The sequence below is a fragment of the Carcharhinus amblyrhynchos genome, chromosome 8 (genome assembly GCF_965287045.1).
Source record: "Carcharhinus amblyrhynchos chromosome 8, sCarAmb.v2.hapA, whole genome shotgun sequence".
In the NCBI taxonomy this organism is placed as follows: domain Eukaryota; kingdom Metazoa; phylum Chordata; class Chondrichthyes; order Carcharhiniformes; family Carcharhinidae; genus Carcharhinus; species Carcharhinus amblyrhynchos.
Genome location: NC_137331.1, coordinates 26,117,839 through 26,137,269, shown reverse-complemented (window position 1 = coordinate 26,137,269; position 19,431 = coordinate 26,117,839). Strand labels below are relative to the sequence as shown.

The 19,431-nt window shown below is 43.1% G+C and overlaps 1 protein-coding gene across 2 annotated transcripts in view; it reads right to left on the bottom strand.

The window, feature by feature from the left end:
* The window catches only part of rttn (rotatin), a 203,255-nt gene that overhangs the window by 61,010 nt on the left and 122,814 nt on the right, over positions 1-19,431 (bottom strand). For both annotated transcript variants that reach the window (XM_080193777.1, XM_080193778.1), the window contains exons 30-33: positions 11,417-11,527; positions 6,946-7,104; positions 6,081-6,158; positions 3,498-3,690 (exon numbers count right to left, since the gene is read on the bottom strand). In XM_080193777.1, coding sequence (XP_080049903.1) covers positions 3,498-3,690; positions 6,081-6,158; positions 6,946-7,104; positions 11,417-11,527 — 541 coding nt within the window. The remainder of the gene's footprint in view (positions 1-3,497; positions 3,691-6,080; positions 6,159-6,945; positions 7,105-11,416; positions 11,528-19,431) is intronic.

Genomic DNA, 19,431 nt, shown 5'->3' with positions numbered 1-19,431 from the left:
AGGCACAAATTGTTGGTAAAATCCGGCCCCATGTGTGACTTCAATTCAACACCAACTTGGTACGTCACTATGGGCCTGATTTTACCATTTTCATTTGAGGTGCTGAACCTCGGCGCAATTCAGATCCGACTTGGAAATCTGTTTTCAGGCGCCCCATTAGCAGTTAGCCTGAAAAAAAAACACGAGTCTGAATTGTGCTGCGGACAGGGCTTATGGCGCTCAAATCGATCGGAGTAGTTAGAAAAACATTTGAAAAATACGCTGTTGTCACATCGCTGCCAGGCCACAAAAAGCGGATGAAGCGGCCCAGGAGCAATAGTCCCCATAGACATCACCCTCACCTGAACATAAACATAACTTTCCCCCTTACCCACTCCCCACCGCTACCCAGACCGATTGTGACCCTTTGCCCCCCCGCCCCTGCCCCCCCCACACCAGATATCCATCTGGCCTCCCCCCCTCCCCCAGTGAGCAATCAGGCCTCTCTCCAACCACCAGGGATACATCTTACCCACCTCCCTCTCCCCCCCGAAAGCAGAGAACGATCTGACCTCCCCCACCCCCAAGTATCATCCCCTCCCTGCCCCCGCTCCTCCCAAGAATGATTGGGCCCTCCCCCCACTGAGAATGGTCGGGCCTCCCCCCTCTCCACCAGAGAGGCATCTGACCCACCTCCTCCTCCTCCCTCCCCAGAGAATGATCTAGCCCACCTTCACCACCCCCGCCCCCCCCACCAACCAGACAACGATCTGGCCTCCCTCAACACCATGCCCTCTCCACCCCTACCCCACGAGAGTACATCTGACCCGTCTCCTCCTCCCCCCACCAGAAAATGAATGGGCCTCCCTTCTCGTGTTGCCCCCTCCCCCCCCACCCTGAGAATGATCTGGCCACCTCCCCCCCATTTCCGGTCTGAGTCAGAGAACTGTTGGAAGCTCTGAACTTACATTTTCAGAAGCTGGAGTGAACGAAACAGACCTTTGCCGAGCACGTCTGTTTCCTTCCCAATCTGGATGCATGAATGCAATGGGAAAGGGGGAAATACTGGTAAGGTTGGGCAGGCAGCCCATTAATTCAATTTAAATGCGTGCAAATGCAATTAAATCGCTGTTGCACCCATTTTGGGCACAAATTGGGTCATGGCCATATTTGGGCCTTGGTAAAGTGGGCACCTGCGCAGATGTAGGCATGGATCACTTTAATGGCCTCATGCCTGACTTTACTAAATTTCTGCGCCCGTAAACAGGCACGACGTAATGGTAAAATCAGGCTCTATGCATTATTACTTCATAAATGCAAGCAACAGATAGCACAGAGACAGAGAAGATGAAAAGGTTAGAGCAAAATTTGGCAAAAAGCAATACACAATTAGAGAAAAGGAAGACGAAAAGGCTAAAGTAAGAAGTTGACAGAGAGCAACAGAATACAAGAATGACCAGTGCTGAAAGTAAGTGACCCAAACTCGTAAAGAAACTTTCGTATGCAATTCTTATCATACGAGTGAGGTTCAAAGTGCGATATTGGCAGCAGATCAGAGGTAGGAGAATAACGTGGAGCAACAAAGTGGAACAAAGAGCCACCTTCAGTGCCACACAAATGGTGAAGTATGATTGTCACTCTTAAGTGAACCACCTGACCCAGTGAAAGTTCTTTTTATGGGAACAACAACAAAATCAAAACACTTCTTGGAAAATATAACAACAGAGTAGAATCACCAAGAAATCTATTTATTTTGGCTTGATTAGGAAAGGTTTATATTCACTGCAATTTAGAAGAGGCGACTTGATTGAAACATAAGATCCTGAGGGATCTTGACAGGGTGGATATGGAGAGGATGTTTTCTCTTGTTGGAGAATCTAGCACCATGCATCACTGTTTAGAAATCAAGGGTCGCCCACTTAGAACAGAGATGAGGAGAAATTGTTTGTCAGCAGGTTCAGTATCTTCAAGAACATGACCAATAGGACTGCATGAAGAGCTCCATCATCATAAAAAGTCTTTTTGTTCATGACCTACATTCCAATAAAATATAAATACTTAAATGATAATAACAAAATATGTCTGTAGTTGAATAAAAAAGCCAGTGGAAGCCAAGCTCTGAATATTCTTAATGCAGGGATAGACAGATTGGTGGGTAAGCAAAGGGGTTAAAGGTTATTGGGATAGGCAAGGGTATGGAGTTGAGATCAGCCATGATCTTGCTGAATGGCAGAGCAGGCTGGAAGGGCTGAGTGGCCTGTTCCTACTCTTAATTCATATGTTCACATGTTCATATGTAAGAAAGATGGACTTCCATTGTGATCCACCATGAAATATTTAATGTTTCAACAAAGACTAAAATATCGACAGTAACATTGAAAATGTAGAAAATGTTGCCGTTGACACTGAAGACAAAGATTCTGATCCTGAGGATTTTGAGAGTGCCATTGGGGATGTAGAGAATGATTAGTGGAAACCATATAGTTAAAAAGTGCAAGTATGATTAAACTAGTCAAACCAAATAAAGCAAAAGAATGTAAATTTCAAAAATAAATAATTGTTGCCACATAATGCATTTTGAGTGTAGTAATTTGATGTGAATTTAGGTATTTATGCTGCATTTTGTGGGGCTGAAACTGTTAATTAAAATAATCATGTCAAAGAAGATAATTAAATGAATTCTTGAACTAAATCTACTGAATATAAGAAATGCTTCAAATAAATTACTTCACAGAAATACGTTTGTGATCGGATTTTCAGCTGTGATACCCATTTCATTCAGTCTACGGACCTATAGGGGAAATATCTCAGCCTATTACTTCATAAAAACAATTTCTTCATCTTAGTTTTTAAATCCTATTTTTAATTTTCATTCCTTTATTTCCCAGATGTAGGATAGGTAGCCCAGCTTTTATGAAAATAAAGATACTAAACTCTGAATCTTTTCCCCTCGCAGATGCTGCCAGACCTGCTAAATATTCCAGTTTTCTTTTGCTTGTATTTTTAAAAAATGGATCATTTCCTTAGAATGCAAAAAGTGAAGGTTCATATCTAGATCAGTTTATACTTAGTACATTATCAATTTTAACTTCTATCTTTGCATTTTATTTGTGAAATCAAACCATACACATTCTCTTTTACTATTACCTCAACCAGCCCACCACTCAGAAGATGAGACTGATGTTTCTAAATTTCATTCTCCAAGTACAAAAATTTTTTAAAAATTACGTAGTCAGCTCAAACTCTTTACATATTTTCCCCAATCACATCATACAAGCATAAAATGCAAATGAGATAAACTATCAGTGGCCAAAAACCACATAGATGCTGCATTGAGTTAACTTATCAGTGGATGAGAGATACCAGAAGTTCACAATATCTTAACAGCAAACAATACTGACAAAAATTAAGTGTATCTTCTAAATGCATCTTCCTTAATTTTATTACTCTTACACATGAGGTGAGTCAAAGCATTTCAAAATATATAGATAAAATACCTATGGCATTAAAATTCATACCTTCTAGATTGGTGTTGAGCAAATTGCTGCCAGTAGGTTTCGGAAAATTCAAATCAAACATGTACCTTCCGAGGTAACAGTGTTTGACCATACGAGCCACGCGCTCGTAGAATTGACAGTGATACAGCAGAGCCTGGAGAGCAGGCAGCCCAACCAGTGACAAACCAGACTCTTCGTCGTGAACACATGGGCTCTACAAAAGAGAAAAATGTTCAGGCAAGTATGAAACTAAAGCCAGAAATCCACAAAATCCACAACACAATGAAATGGGCTTTCCTCATCTTACCTGACTTATCAAACACATTTTAGCCATTTCTTCATTTGAGCAAAGAACAAAGAAAAGTACAGCACAGGAACAGGCCCTTCAAACCCTCCAAGTCCAATCATGATTCCCTCACAAAACTAAAAAAAACTTCTGCCCTTTCTCAGTCCATATCCCTCTATTTACCTACAATTCACATACCCATCCAGATGCCTCTTAAATATTGCTAATGTGCCTGCTTCCATCATCTATCTGGCAGCACATTCCAGGCATCCACCACTCTCTGCGAGAAAAACTTCCCCCATACATCTCTCTTAAATTTTCCCTCTCACCTTGAACCTGCGCCCCCTTATAATTGACACTTTCACCCTGGGAAAAAGTCTCTGGCTATCCACTTGTCTATGCCCCTCAGTTTTGTAAATCTCTATCAAGACTCCCCTCAGCCTCTGTCTTTCCAGTGAAAACAATCCTAGTGTGGCGACCAAGAACTGCATGCAATACTCCAAATGCAGCCTAACCAAGGTTTTGTATAGTTTAGTTTTTATATTTGGGACTATACCACAAAGTGCACCATATGGGTTCATTATGTATTCTTGAACTATCAAATACAATTTTGTTTAAAAATTGTGGGAATTGTTACGAAAATTTAGATAATTTGCTTTTAAGAGTAGTCATTCAAATTGAACATATAGTTCAGCTATTATAGGCAATTCATCAATTTTTCTGGACCAGATTCCTATCCCTTTATGATCATTTAAAAGGAACTGGACTTCGTGTTCACCAGTTAAGAATAATTTCAATGCCTTTCACTGTCAGACACAAATATCTGTGCTCAGCAAGAAAACCCCAAATGATTCCTTTATGGTAAAATAATTAGCTCAATAATCACCTCCATGCAATGTCAATATTGACACTGCTGGTGAGTCACAATATTCAGTGCAGTGTCTCTCTGTTATGCCTGTAGGCGATAGGAGAGTGCATGTGACTTTTCAAAGCAACATTTAACTTGCAATTCCATTCATGCTTATCCAATGTGCCTGCAATCCCTCACTCCTTTGCCCGTCTGCCTGAGTCCAATTATATCCCCCCTCCCCATAATCAATCACTTTTTGACTTGAATACCGCAATTCAAAAAGTAATCTGATGGCTGCCCTTGCATAACACAACGGGAGACTGACTACTGATCAAGAATATTTGGCACTGCTTATTGAAGTACATAAATAGGGTTATTATACAATTTAAATCTTTGAAGAGATTGGAGTTGGAGTAAGTGGAATTGCGTAAAGGTACACTGCAGAAAAAAAGCCATTTTGCCATTCTATCCTGATATTTTTATACGGGTTCCAATTCTATTCTCCTGTTTGTTCTCTTATCCTTTTAACATTCCTCTTCTTTTAGGCAAATCTCCGCTCCCCTTTTAAAATAAATGACAGACTTGTTTGACCAAATGTTTGAGACAGAGAATGTCATGGAAAATACTTTTCTCTGAACTCTCCCTTAATTTTGTGTCTTTTTTGTCATCATCTCAGACTAATGGAAACAAACATTATCCACTGTACCAAGCCTTTCATAATCTTGATGGCCTTTAAAATTGTCCCTCAATTTCCTCAGCTTTATAGTATGAAAAAAACCTCTCAAATGTATCTTCATAACTGTAAGTTCTGGTAACAGCCTAGTAAATACATATTTTCTATAGATTTTGCATTCTTTCGACACTGGAATGCCCAAATCAGTAAAATTGAGGCTTAATTTGCAAATATGTTTATCCCCATTGCAGCACTTCACTATTTTAAATGAAGTACTGAAGGGATATTTCAAGTTGAGGTAAAGAAATACTGCATAAATACGAGCCCTAATTACATTATGTTGGGCACAATCTCACAACGCCAGATTAAAGTCAAACAGGTTTATTTGGAATCACGAGCTTTTGGAGTGCTGCTCCTTCATCAGGTGAATGGAGGTAGGTTCATAAACAGAGCATACATAGGCAAAAACACAATTAACAGAATAATTACAGATTGGAATATGAGGATGATTGGAATGCTAGTCTTTGCAGGTAATCAAGTCTTTACAGTGTGCATGGAGGGAGGGATAATCACAAGTTAAAGAGATGTGAATTGTTCTCTTGACCCCATCCCAGTCCAACGCTGGCATCTCCACCTCACGGCTACATTATCTTGGTTCACAGCCTCAAAGCACCAGGGACCCAGGTTCGATTCCAGCCTTGGAATCAAACTTGTGCGTAGAGTTTGCACATTCTCTTTAAAAAAAATGCAATTAACATACAAGTTAATATAGTAATTTCTTCTGACTTTTCTTACCTGCCAGGCATAATCCTTGGCTTCCTCCATGGTAGCTGGCATACGAATCATCAGTAGATTCTGCAGTATGGATGCTGCCTGGAAGAAACTACACCATTGCAATCTTTCTGCACAAGTGTGTGCTAAGCACTATAGCAGCATCATATGAAAACACAGTTTAAAGATGTAATAGGGAAGAAAGATTACTACGTAGGTACTCCTTCATTCTTTAAATGGAATCCCAATGATACCATTAGCATTGCACTGGGTTACATATTCTTGGATCATGTTCTGAAGAATCAGAAAGGGATTAATTCCTTTAATATTATATTTTTGTTGTAACTGAGATGCCTAAGCACATGGTATGCCAGCTGTGCAAGACAAAGCTTCTGTGCAAGTATTAAAGTAACATTTAGTTTAGTTCTACATTAAAATAGGCATAGGTGAGTGGTTGCGTCAGAGGGTAAACGATAAGGATATCTTCCATCAAAAAATGATGATGAACCCATGAGATTATTCATGCATCATCTTCATTCAATATCCCTTACAGAGCCTTTGTGAGTACAGACCTCATCCATCTACACAAAGCAGCAAAACGCATAATTTTAGACAGCTAATCCCAGACATAATTTGTAAAAATATGCTGGCAAGACAACATGATGGACATTCCAGTTGGTTTCTATAGTGCCGTGTATCTGAACTATAGGAATTGTTAGCTCTGGTGTTGCCATCTAGTTTATCGTAATTACCAAGTATAGGCTTTGCTGTAGGAGACTATTTACGCAAACTGCCTTGCTGCAATGAATGCAAGCTAAAATATTGGGAGGAAGCTCCCAATATTAGTATAGTATGGGTATTAACTACAAAATTTAGAAGCATTACTCACCTCCCTACGAACCATACTGCACTCAGATTGGTCCAGAAGGATATTTAGAACTGTACCCCAAAGTCCTCCAGAAATATTTTGACAGCTGGCTGCCAATGCAATGCAGCCATTTTCAACCAGAGTTAATGCTGATCCAATACCCAGACTGCCAAAGCGAACCTAAAACAATTTGAACAGAAACCATAAGCATTTCTAACAATGAACAAAATTACTACATAAACTTTGGTCTAAATCACCGGTTTAATATACATATTCTATATTTCCATTGTAGAATTATATTTCCTGAATCACAAACAGAAAATAAACTCACTTCTGTGCCATTTTTTTACAATAAAATTAAAAATGTATAGAGGAGTATAAACTGCTTTATATGGTTAAAAGGATTAGGCTAATAAGTAATACTAAGCTAATCAAGAAACAATATTAGTGAGTAGATTACCAATTTATATAGTGATAAACTGACACCATTCTACAGGGAATAACACATACAAAATTGTACTTCTGTCAATGAAAATACGTTTCTTTACAAATTTGATTTAGACTATGCTTGCTATTAATTAAATCTGTGAACATTATAATCTATTTATCAGATACGGTGTTTGGCAGTGGTGAGAAGTACTCTGGAGAACTTCAGGTGCAATTTCATCTTTAAGAATAACAGGTATTGTGACTTGAATATTGTTCTGTGCTTAAGATAATTGTGGTTTCACAAGCTTTGAAGGGTGTGAATTAATATGCAAATCCATCTGGTGTAAAGAAGTTTCTGCAGAACCAGACAAACTCTGTACGGTGACTATGAAATTCAACTTGTGTATGGCTCCCAGTGGGAACCACTGAAAAAGGTTAATGCTATGTGGCCTGTGCAAGTATACTGGACGAACAAAAAACAAAGTCAAACAACAAGTAGAATACGAGCACTGACACAGCATTACACCAAAATGATCACAATTTAAAAAATGCAACAAAACCCATATATACAAAGAACAAAGAACAAAAACAGCCCGGGAAACAGGCCCTTCGGCCCAACGAGCCCACGCCGCCTTCTTAACACCACCAGTCCCCCCCTCCACCCATGACCCTTGTCTCCTGTTTATGGCCATCCACATTGAGGGAAACTAATTTAGGGACAATTTATTACTGCCAATCAGCCTAACAGCACATCTTTGGGGTGTGGGAGGAAACCGGAGCACCCGGAGAAAACCCACGCAAGCACGAGGAGAATGCGCAAACTCCCACAGACACTGGCCCAAATCCATGTGTCTGCACAGCAATCAGTGATAGTCACTGAGCTGTCATCTTGCCCAGTATCTGGTCCAGTTTAGGCACACAGTAACGACATGAAGCACTAGGCCAATCTCGAACAACCAAGAGCAGCCCAAGTACGACCCATCGCGTGTATGCCCCTCGTTGGACACAAGGTGGACCGACTTAAAACCTGTGAATGAAAAGAGAAAAAAAAACATTATTGTTGTACCTTATCCATTTACCTTACCAGGGACGCCCCAATGCTAATGACCCTTATTTAAAACAATCTCCTATATCCACCCATCTCCAACCCAGTCATGTGCCTGTCTAAGTTACTCTTAAATGACTCTAGCGTGTTTGCCTCCACCACCTTACTTGGCAGAGCATTCCATACCCCCACTACCCTCTGTGTGAAAAACCTCCCTCTAATATCTGTGTTATACCTCTCCTCCCTCACCTTAAGCCCATGGCCCCTTGTCCTATGTGTCTCTATCATAGGAAATAGCTTACCTCTGTTTACTCTATCTATACCCTTCATAATCTTATATACCTCTATTAGATCCCCCCTCAGTCGCCGTCTTTCAAGGGAAAAGAGCCCCAATTTATTCAATCTTTCCTCATACCCCAGTCCTTCCATACCAGGCAACATCCTGGTAAACCTCCTCTGCACTCTCTCCAGAGTCTCCACGTCCTTCTGGTAGTAAGGCGACCAGAACTAGACGCAGTACTCTAAATGCGGCCTAACCAACGTTCTGTACAACTGCAACATTAGACTCCAGCTCTTATATTCTATACCCCTTCCTATAAAGGCTAACATACCATAGGCTTTCTTCACCACACTCTCCACTTGCACTGCCACCTTCAAAGACTTGTGCACTTGCACCCCCAGGTCTCGCTGCGATTCTATACTCCTCATGGGCTTACCCTTTATCATATAACTACCCCCTACATTATTCCGGCCAAAATGCATCACCTCACATTTATCCGGATTAAACTCCATTTGCCATGTATCTGCCCAATATACCAGCCTATCAATATCCCGTTGTAGTGCCAGACACTGCTCCTCACTGCCCGCCAATCCAGCCATCTTGGTGTCATCAGCAAATCTGCTGATCACACCACCTACAAATCATTTATATACACTACAAAGAGAAGAGGTCCCAGTACTGAGCCCTGCGGCACACCACTAGTAAAAAGTCTGACAACACCAGGTTTTAGTCCAACCTATTTATTTGATAATATACTCACTAGCTTTCGGGGTTACCCCCTTCGTCAGGTGAATGGAGAGTTCTGGCCTCAGACAGAGCATATAAAGCACAGACAGCAATAAAAAAACCTGGTGTTGTCAGACTTTTTACTGTGTTTACGCCAGTCCAATGCCGGCATACCCACATCATGCACACCACTAGTGACAGACCTCCAGCTAGAAAAGGACCCCTCCACTACTACTCTCTGACTCCTCTTTGCAAGCCAGTTCTCCACCCATCTAGATACCTGGCCACGTATCCCATGGGCTTTAATCTCCTCTACCAACCTACCATGAGGGACTTTGTCAAACGCCTTACTGAAATCCATATAGACGACATCAACGGCTCATCCTTCGTCGACCGTTTTTGTCACCTCCTCAAAGAATTCTACCAGATTCGTAAGGCAAGACTTCCCCTTTACAAACCCATGCTGCGTATCCTTAATCAGATCGCAACGCTCTAAGTGCGCATACATCCTATCCCTAAGAATCCTCTCCATCAACTTGCTTACCACTGATGTTAAACTCACCGGCCTATCCCTCCTACCCTTTTTAAACAACGGTACCACGTTCGCTATCCTCCAGTCCTCTGGGACCTCACCTATGTCCAAAGAAGAGACAAAGATTTGAGTCAGAGGCCCAGCAATCTCATCTCTCGCCTCCCTAAGCAGCCTAGGATAAATGCCATCCGGCCCCGGAGATTTATCGGTTTTAAGGCTACCTAAAAGCCCTAACACTTCTTCCCTCATAATCGATAGATCTTTCAATTGGTCTACCGCTCCCTTGATGACCGTACAAGACATCAAGCCCCTCTCCTTCGTGAATACCGACGCAAAGTATTCATTCAGGATCTCCCCCATTCCCTCTGCCTCTAAGCACAATTCCCCTCGTCTATCCCCAAGAGGACCGATTTTACCCCTAGCCACCCTTTTGCTCTTGATAGGAGTAAAACGCCTTTGGATTCTCCTTAATCCTACCTGCCAAAGCCATCTCATGCCCCCTCTTTGCTCTCCTAACTCCCCTTTTGAGATCCCTCCTACTCTCTCTGTATTCCTCCAACGTTCTCTCCATTCCCAGCTGCTTAGACCTGACATATACCTCTCGTTTCTTCCTAACCAGGTCTTCTATATCTCTAGTAATCCACGGCTCTCTAATCCTACCTTTCCCATCCTTCCTCCTAACCGGCACATGCCTTTCCTGCACCCATTGCAGTTTTCCCTTGAAAGACTCCCACATGCCTAACGTGGTCTTGCCTTCCAACAGCCTACCCCAGTCTGTATCCCTAAACTCCTGCCTAATTCGGCTGTATCTAGCCTTCCCCCAATTTAGCACCCTCCCCTTAGGACAGCTCTCATCTTTTTCCATTCGTATCCTAAAGTAGACAGAGTTGTGGTCACTATTAGCCACATGTTCGCCTACCGCAACCTCAACCACCTGACCCGGCTCATTGCCCAGAACTAAATCCAGTATAGCCCCCTCTCTAGTCGGGCTATCTACATACTGCTGCAAGGATCCTTCCAATACGTATCTTACGAATTCCTCCCTGTCTGAACCTCCAGCTTTAGGCACCTTCCAATCCACCCCAGGGAGATTAAAATCTCCCACTACAACAACCCTGTTCTTCCTGCACATGTCCAAAATGTCTCTATATATACCCTCTTCCACTGCCTGCGGGCTGTCGGGCGGCCTATAGTACACTCCTAGCATAGTAATGGCCCCCTTCCTATTCCTCAACTCCACCCACAGAGTCTCAATTCCCAACCCCTCCATGTTATCCTCCCTCTGCACCACTGTGATCTGCTCCCTAACTAAGAGCGCCACTCCCCCTCCTCTTTTCAACCCTCCCCTATCACGCCTAAAACACTTATACCCTGTAATATTTAGCTGCTAGTCCTGCCCCTCCTTTAACCACGTCTCTGTCACTGCCACCACATCTAAATTCCTCGCGAACATCAAGGCCTTAAGTTAATCCGTCTATACCTCAGGGTCTCGATCAACCCAGAGAGGAATAAGCCACGCCAGGCCCAGTCGTGATGGCATTTGATCCTCATTGTTATGATCGTATGCCAAAGACCACAGGGAAATCCAATCCTATAATAACAACAAACAAAAATGAATGTCAAATACTAGGGTGGTTTCATTCAAGTCAAACACTCATATGGCTTCTGTAACCTCAAACATGGCGACAACCAGTACAGCTTTACAAATAAAATTAACGTTGATAATATTAGCAGACTGTTATAGAATTTGGGTCCATACTGGATTTTCTCTCAGATTCAAAGGCAGCTGTATTCCTAAAAATCAGTAGTTTACACCTGATGTCAAGGTTTTGTGCACTGGATGCATACTACTGCATACACCTTCACATGGATTCACACTATCTTCCAGAAAACTTGGTGGTCAGCATTTGAATGAGCCAAAGCTAATTGCAAACCAATAAACTAATTTATTTTACATGTAAAATGTTACAGAGTAACATTTACCATGATTTCAAATGTGTTTCATAATATTCCTCTTTAAGACAAGGTATTTTTAAAAGCATATCCATTAATAAGCCACTTTCAGTTTACTGACTAGCACATCTAGAATGAGACAGCCCCAACCTTAGAAAGTGAGTTGTTAACCTTGTGTCTAGTTGTCATTCCGGATTACTGCAGACTGTCTTTTCTGAGCAGAACAGAAGCCAAAAAATTGACACCTTTTCTTCTCTCCCAGCTGTGTGTGTGTCAATTGAGATAACAATCATATTGGCTAGCGCCACCCTAGGTGTGAGCTTTCCTGACAGCTATAGCTATCGGGCTCAAACAAATGAGGTTATACAACATATTACTTATATATACTGTTTACACAAATGTCTTTCAAATCTCCATTGTCTCAAAATTCCTTACTATGTAGAAATCATTTGTTTAGCCAGTTCACCCAGATTTAATTTGCAACCTCAAAAGCTCATCTTATGAGGCTTTACGTGTGGTACTGAATACTGTTTAACAGCAGAAGCTTGATATAAACTCTCTCAAATTGCTTGTGGATTTAAAAAAAAGTCCCGAAACATAATACTTAAACATGACCTTCCTTTTAATGGAAGTGTTAACCATGTGGTGGGTTGATGTGCACAAATAGCAGGTATATGCTTGCATTTATATAGCACCTTTCATGTCCTCAGGAAGTCCCAAAGTGTTTCACAACCTGAGTACCTTTTCAGGTGTAGTCATGACTGCAATAAGAGACATAGCAGCCAATTTGTGCACAGTAAAGCCCCTCAAACAGCAATGAGGTTTATTTAAACAAAATTCGTTGATAGTTAAATATTTGGTAGGACAAGTGAAAAATTCCCTATTTCTTCAAAATGGTGCCATCTATTATGCCTACATAATCGGACTCATGGGCTCCTTGGTTTAACGTCTCACCTGAAACATGCAATCTCCAACGGTACAGCTCTTCCTCAGAGTGGCTTGAACTCAGAAATATTTGATTCAGAGACAAGATTGCTATTCACTGGGCCACAGCTGCTAACTGTAGCTTTTCCCAACATATGGGCCAGGATTTTCCAACCCTGCCCGTAGTCAACAAATCTCTGGCTGACTTATCATATTTTCCATCCCATGTGCACTGATTCCCGCCACAGGCGGAATAAGAAAATCACAGCCATAGTTAGCCCAAAGTTAGCCCTTTGTATGTCATCTAAAATGAATTTGAAGGGGATAATGATAATTTATCACTTACATAATAAAAAATGATTTATATTAACAAACCAAACTTAATTATTGCTGGCAATGAAGAATGGAAATGACATTCTTGAACAGAAATGGATTTCTCAGCTAAATTAGTGAATTATATCTGTGAAAACTTTTCAACTTCTTTGTAGCAGCAAAACATATATGCAACAGGAATGTTTACAGAATTTGGCTTTGAAAGGTTGCTAGACTGATTATCTGGAAATAAAGGTAATAAAAACCTCTCAACGTCAGGAGAATTATCCCAATCTGAAAGGGAAGTTTCAAATTTGTTCTGTGGAACGATCAAACGTGCAATGCAAGTTTTCACCACCTATACTCTAATCCTACAATCAGTGCTAATGTTCACTGTCATTTTGCATCTGCATTATACAAGCATGAAGCAGGTACAGAAAAGCAAAAAAAAAAAAATCCACTAGTCTTTATGAATATAGGTTCAAGGTGGTAATCTTAAAAGACCCATACATTTTTATATACACCATGATGGACAATTAATTATGATGCCTTTTCCGGGAATAAAGTTGCTGCAATTTCTAAGAGTGCTCCAACTGATTAGAGGACAAACCAATTTTCTAAGCACTCTAAGGTGGATGCATGGAGAATTCATATTATCTCAGTCAAGCACAATAATTTTATGGGACGTTACATTCCTGTGTCCTTCTGGATGCGGCTGTTTTTTACCGTTTGCTAAGAGCTTACACAGTACCAATGTCATTATAAAAGGTCCTATGCTTTTAAAAATGAAGGCACATTACGCTCTTTCAAATCAAATATGCCATATACTTGTACTGTTGTAGATACAGTGCCCCTCACAGAAATGCTTCCAATAGCAAGAGGAATAATCACAAGCCTCACATAAAACACTTTGTACAAAAAATAACTACTTTGAAGTACAGAGATGGTTGTGAAGAGGGCAGAGGATGGCAGCCATTTTATATATAGCAAAATACTGCAAACAGCTCTGAGCTGAATGCTTGGTTAACCTGTTTTGGGGTTGGAAGAGGAATATTGGTCACAGTATCAGATAAGCTCCATGTTAACCGTTGAAGTCTCAAGGTCCTAAAGATCCACTGGAACAAGCAAACAAGGTCTATGGATTTGCAACTTGGCTGGGGAAGGTGCCTCAAACAAAGCAATTCCACCCTCAGTATTGAGTTGCATTGTGAGCCAAGATTGTGTGCTTAGATTCTGGAAGGAGAGTTGAAGGGCAAAACAAACTACGCTTGTTCTTGTATATACGTATCTTGAAGAAAAGGAAATGATATGTAAAGGAATTAGAATTCAAGTAGAAAATTTAAGAATGACATCACCGTCAATCAATCTGCGTGATGTAAATTTGTACTGATACATTGATATCAGTCTACAGAATTATTTTGTATCTTTCTAAAACCTATTAAACAATTTGGATGTTTTTCCAACTACTGAAAAGTTTTAAGGATCAAATTACACTTGTAAACTGAGAAGCACGCAGATCTGCTTTGTAGCTTTGTGTAAGAAGCATACATACATTTCCGAATAACCGACCAGTCACGATTTAATGCTTGAAAATGCTCAAATTCCGAGAATCAGATCTTTTCCAATATATACAATTCTTATTCAGTGACTTAATGAAAGTCGCTGTATTTTAATTACAGATATTCTCAACGAGGCACTACTTGTATAACTAACCATACCTTTCTACAAAAGGAAATGGAAATTGTGATATGCAGTATGATGTTGTTCAAATGCGGACTCAGGTCATACAAATGCACAAACGACTGTCGCCACCAGTGGTACAAAACAGTACCAGCAATATTAGCTCTGATGCTTGTGGGGAGGGCAGTGGGCCAAGCTGACATGCTGTGCAGCTGCCAGTTGGAAAAGTTAGAGGTAGGAGACAGCAGGCCATTCTTGAGGAGAGTTCCTAGCAATCAAGATGGGGAAGTGAAAAGATGGACAACTGTGGGAGGGAATGGGAGTTCACGATGGTGATGTGGGGAGAGAACAATCGGAAGGTGGCAGAGAGGAAGATCGGCAGGGAGGAGGCCAAAGGCTTCCTTGAGAGGCCAGTGGGAGTGCAGTAAAAAGCGCTTAAAATGTTCAGTTGGCAGCTCCCACCTTCCTTTAAGTGCCAGGTTTCCTGAGCCCTGCAAAGGCACTGTGGCATCTGTCAAATTTAAATCAGACTCCCACTTGTACAATGGAAGTTTAATTCAAATATGATGACCAAGTTCCTCACTGCTTGACAGCAAGACTGTCACATGGCCCAAAACCAGCCACTGTGAAAATGAAAATTGGTACATAACAGCAACAGATTGGAGATATAATTATTGAAACATGGTTTAAGAATGGGTAACGATGGCAGTTCAACAGCCCCGCTTACAGACCTTTCCCCGACTGCAGCCACAGCAAACTGATGGTGAAAAGATAATTAATGAGTTCCGTGGCACAGCTTCAAATTGCTTTTTACTAGACGGTGGCTGGCTTCTTGTTTTTTTCAGTTGCACTGAGCGGTGAGCATTCCATAATACTCACGTCATGAGACTTGTAAAGTGCAGAAATGGGGAGACCACTTTGCAGAGCACCCAGCTCAGAGGTATTTACAACTGAGATGATAGAGTCCCTTCAGTTCAGAAGGAGGCCGTTTGGCCCATTGAGCCTGCACCGCCAACAATCCCACTGATCCCCATCCCCATAACCCCACACACTTACCCTGTTAATCCCCCGACACGAAGGGAGAATTTAACATGGCCAATGCCCCTAACCTGCACTTCTTTGGACTGTGGGAGGAAACTGGAGCACCCAGAGGAAACCCATGCAGACACAGGGAGAACATACAAACTCCACACAGATGGTCCGGAATTGAACTCGGTCCCTGGCGTTGTGAGGCAGCAGTGCTAACCACCGTGCTGAAACAATTAAAGTTCCTCAATGATATGACCCAAGAGGTTGATTATGGAGAATTGAGCAATTGTGCCACTACTGAAGATCAGAAGGAGATAATTGGACTTCTTGTTGAAAATCGTCATTACCTGGTACTTAATCTGGCACAATCATTACCTGCCACTTGTCAGCCACGCATGGCTGATGTCAAAATCCTGCTTTCAGCTGCTTTAATCATCCTAACTTCTTTCCATGCGTTTAAAAAGGATTCTTAAAATCAATTCAATATATTTATGACATAGACTTCTGAAGGACTGCATAGGTTAGAATACCGACCTGGGATTTGTGTTTGAACGATTCATTGTAGAAAAAACTGAAACAGCCCTGGTTACATGTGCAAATTGTCCATTTGATGAAACCTCATCATAAATAACTGACTGATATTTGAAGCAGCACTATGTGATTTTTCCCTTCTTGCACTGTGGAAATATGCGTCTGAACCGATTCTCAGTACTTTTTGACCTTTAACGACATTGCTCTTTAAAGTAAAATCTCCTGCAACAGCCATCTGCTCAAGGTCAATGGGTGAGGCACACAAATACATTCCAAGTATGCATTTTCATCTCCCTCATTACTATTATCCCTTTCCTGGGCCTCTCGACAGAAAAGGAACTTGGAGGAATCTGTAACATCCTGAAAACCAACAGCAAATCTATATGCGATAGTATGTGGCTGAGGGAAATGGGCAGTATGGACAGTGACTGATGATGGGCTAGGGGTAAGCAGCATTCCTTAACCTCTATGTGTTCTTCCCCATCTCCAACCACAGCACACCACCCCTGGCACCCTTCAGAGTGACAAGATGGCTTTTGCGATGCAACTGATTGACCTTGCTGTTCTTTTGGTTGCTGCTGGAGCTGAGGAGGAGGAGCTGGAGGAAGAATTGCGGGCACAGGAGGCCCAGGCCTTACCACTTCAAGGAACAGAGGGAGACAAGCACCAGAGGCAGGAGATGGCCCCCATTTGCCCTGGGCGGGGTGGTGGTGGTTGGGGAGGGGGGGGGATGCAGGAGATAGAGGGAGCAGAGACCCCGATAGTTCCATGCACCAGTGTCAGGTGTTGGGCACCGTGTGCCGCCAATGGCTCTGCCTCTGAAAGGAGACACTGCAACACCTGTGCAACCTGTTGCACGGCCTGGCACTGAGAGGCCGGTGGTGGGGGAGGGTGGGGTGGGGGCAACTACTGTCAGCGGCTGTCAAATTGATGACCATCTGAACTTTTATGTGACTGGTTCCTTTCAGAGATATATGTGCTATTTCCCAGTCAGCTGTGCACATGTGTGTCAAGCAGATCACTGAAGCCCTGTATGCCCATCAAGTTTACCCTGGACTAGGCCTATCAGGAAGCCCAGGCTACAGGGTTCACGGCCATTGTGGAGATGCCTAATGAACAGGGGCCCATTGACTGCACCCACGTCGCCCTCAAGGCCCCATTGCAGAATCCACGAAGATTCATCAACAGAAAGGGGTTTCATTCCCCAAATGTCCAACTGGTGCGTGACCATAATATGTACAATATGCATATCTGCGCAAGACAGCCTGGCAGCGTGCATCACAGCTTCACTGTAAGGAGCTCTGATACCCTGGAGACATTTGAGGAGGAGCCCAGGCTGCAGGGATGGCTCGTGGGTGATATGGGTTACCCGCTTCGGTCATGGCTGATGATGCCTGTGCGGAGGTCTGTGACTGAAGCGGACACCTGCTATAATGAGGCCTACGTAGCCACCCGCATGATGGTGGAAAGGTGTATTCCTTAAAAATGAGATTCCGATGCCTGGACCAATCTGGCAGTAGCCCACAATACAACCCAGTAATCTCTTCCAGCGTAGTGGTCACGTGCCGTGCCCTACACAACCTGGTACTGCAGAGAAGTGACGTATTGGAGGAGGAGGAGGAGGAGGAGGACATGGAGGCATCCAGGCATCGCTGGGGAGGATGACCTGCAGGAGGAGGAGGAAGAGGTGGTGCATGCTGAGGAACACCACCCAGGCGTTGGAGGATTGGCAACTCAAATGAAACATGCGAAGGCAGCAAAGGAGGCTCTGATCACCAGACAGTTCACTCGCTAGGTCTTTGTGTCTGTGGGTTCCATCACCCCACCCCCCCCCCCACCCCCCAATTCCTTCTATCTCCTGCAACATTGTCACAACAGAGTGGTGGGCCTGGGTACTCTGTGTTAGTGAGTTTTTTTTGCAGGCAGGAGAGTGATGACAACTCGCTAAGCACCATTATGATGATGCCCTGGTACAAACTACTCTGACTCCTAACTGAGCTCTGCATGCACACTGGCACCTAGGCCTACCTGGGTCTGTGTTGTGGGTAAGAGATCTGAAACCCCATGCAGGGCACTCAGTGGGGGTTGAGGGAGAGGAGGGAATCACTTGTGGGTTCTGGGAAACCAATGGCTTCCTTTTCTCAGTGACAGAGCATTGAGGGGCCTCCCCAACTGACATCAACATGAAGTATCGCTCCAGCAATCATAAATAGAAGAGGATTCCTACTCGAGACAAATTAATCACGGGTAGGTGGTGAAAAAATATTTAATAATTGCAATAAATGTGTTTAAATAATACGTTATAATAAAAACCTGTGAACAGGAAATGTTAAGGTGCTTAAGTATCTTTCTAACTAGTGCAATCCTTCGCCCTTGCCATCTCAGTGCAACTACAACTTCCTAACCTTACGTGGCCTACCACTACGTCTCAGTGACTCCCCAGAACATACATCAGAGGTGAAGGGTACCAGGTGCCTATCTCGGCCCATTGCCTGTGATGCGTGTGGCGGGCACCTTCTGGAGGCCCTGGCCGACTTCCAGGTGTCTGGGACATTTCCATGACATCCTCTTCATCCCGCTGCCCCTGCGATGCCCCACTGTCAGGAAGGGAGGAGTCAGAAGGTACAGGCACAGCCACAGTCTCCTGGCTGGAGGGCCCCGGCACGGGCTCGAGTCTTTCCTCCTCCTTGGGGCTCTTGTGAGCCCCTGGGTCACTCCATGGGGCAACGCTGCCTCTGCAGTGAGCTCCAGATGTTCCGCTGTCACCTGGCCCTGCCAGTCCTGGAGACCACCTGCATCCTACCATGGCAGTTGAGCCCTCTATGATGGCTACCTGAGTTGGGGGCCACCTGTCAATGACTGCAGCAAGTGCCCTCTGAGACTAGGCTATGCTCTACAACTCCTAAGCCATGACCTTCTGTGACCACGTTCTCAAGGGCTGCTGTCGTAGCCTGCTGTATCTCAGCGCCATCCCGCTGGGTCTCCTGCAAGCTCTTGAGCCTCTCAGCCATGGGCCGCAGAACCTCGAGAATCCTGTTCAGTCTCTTAGTTGTGGCCTGCTGTAGC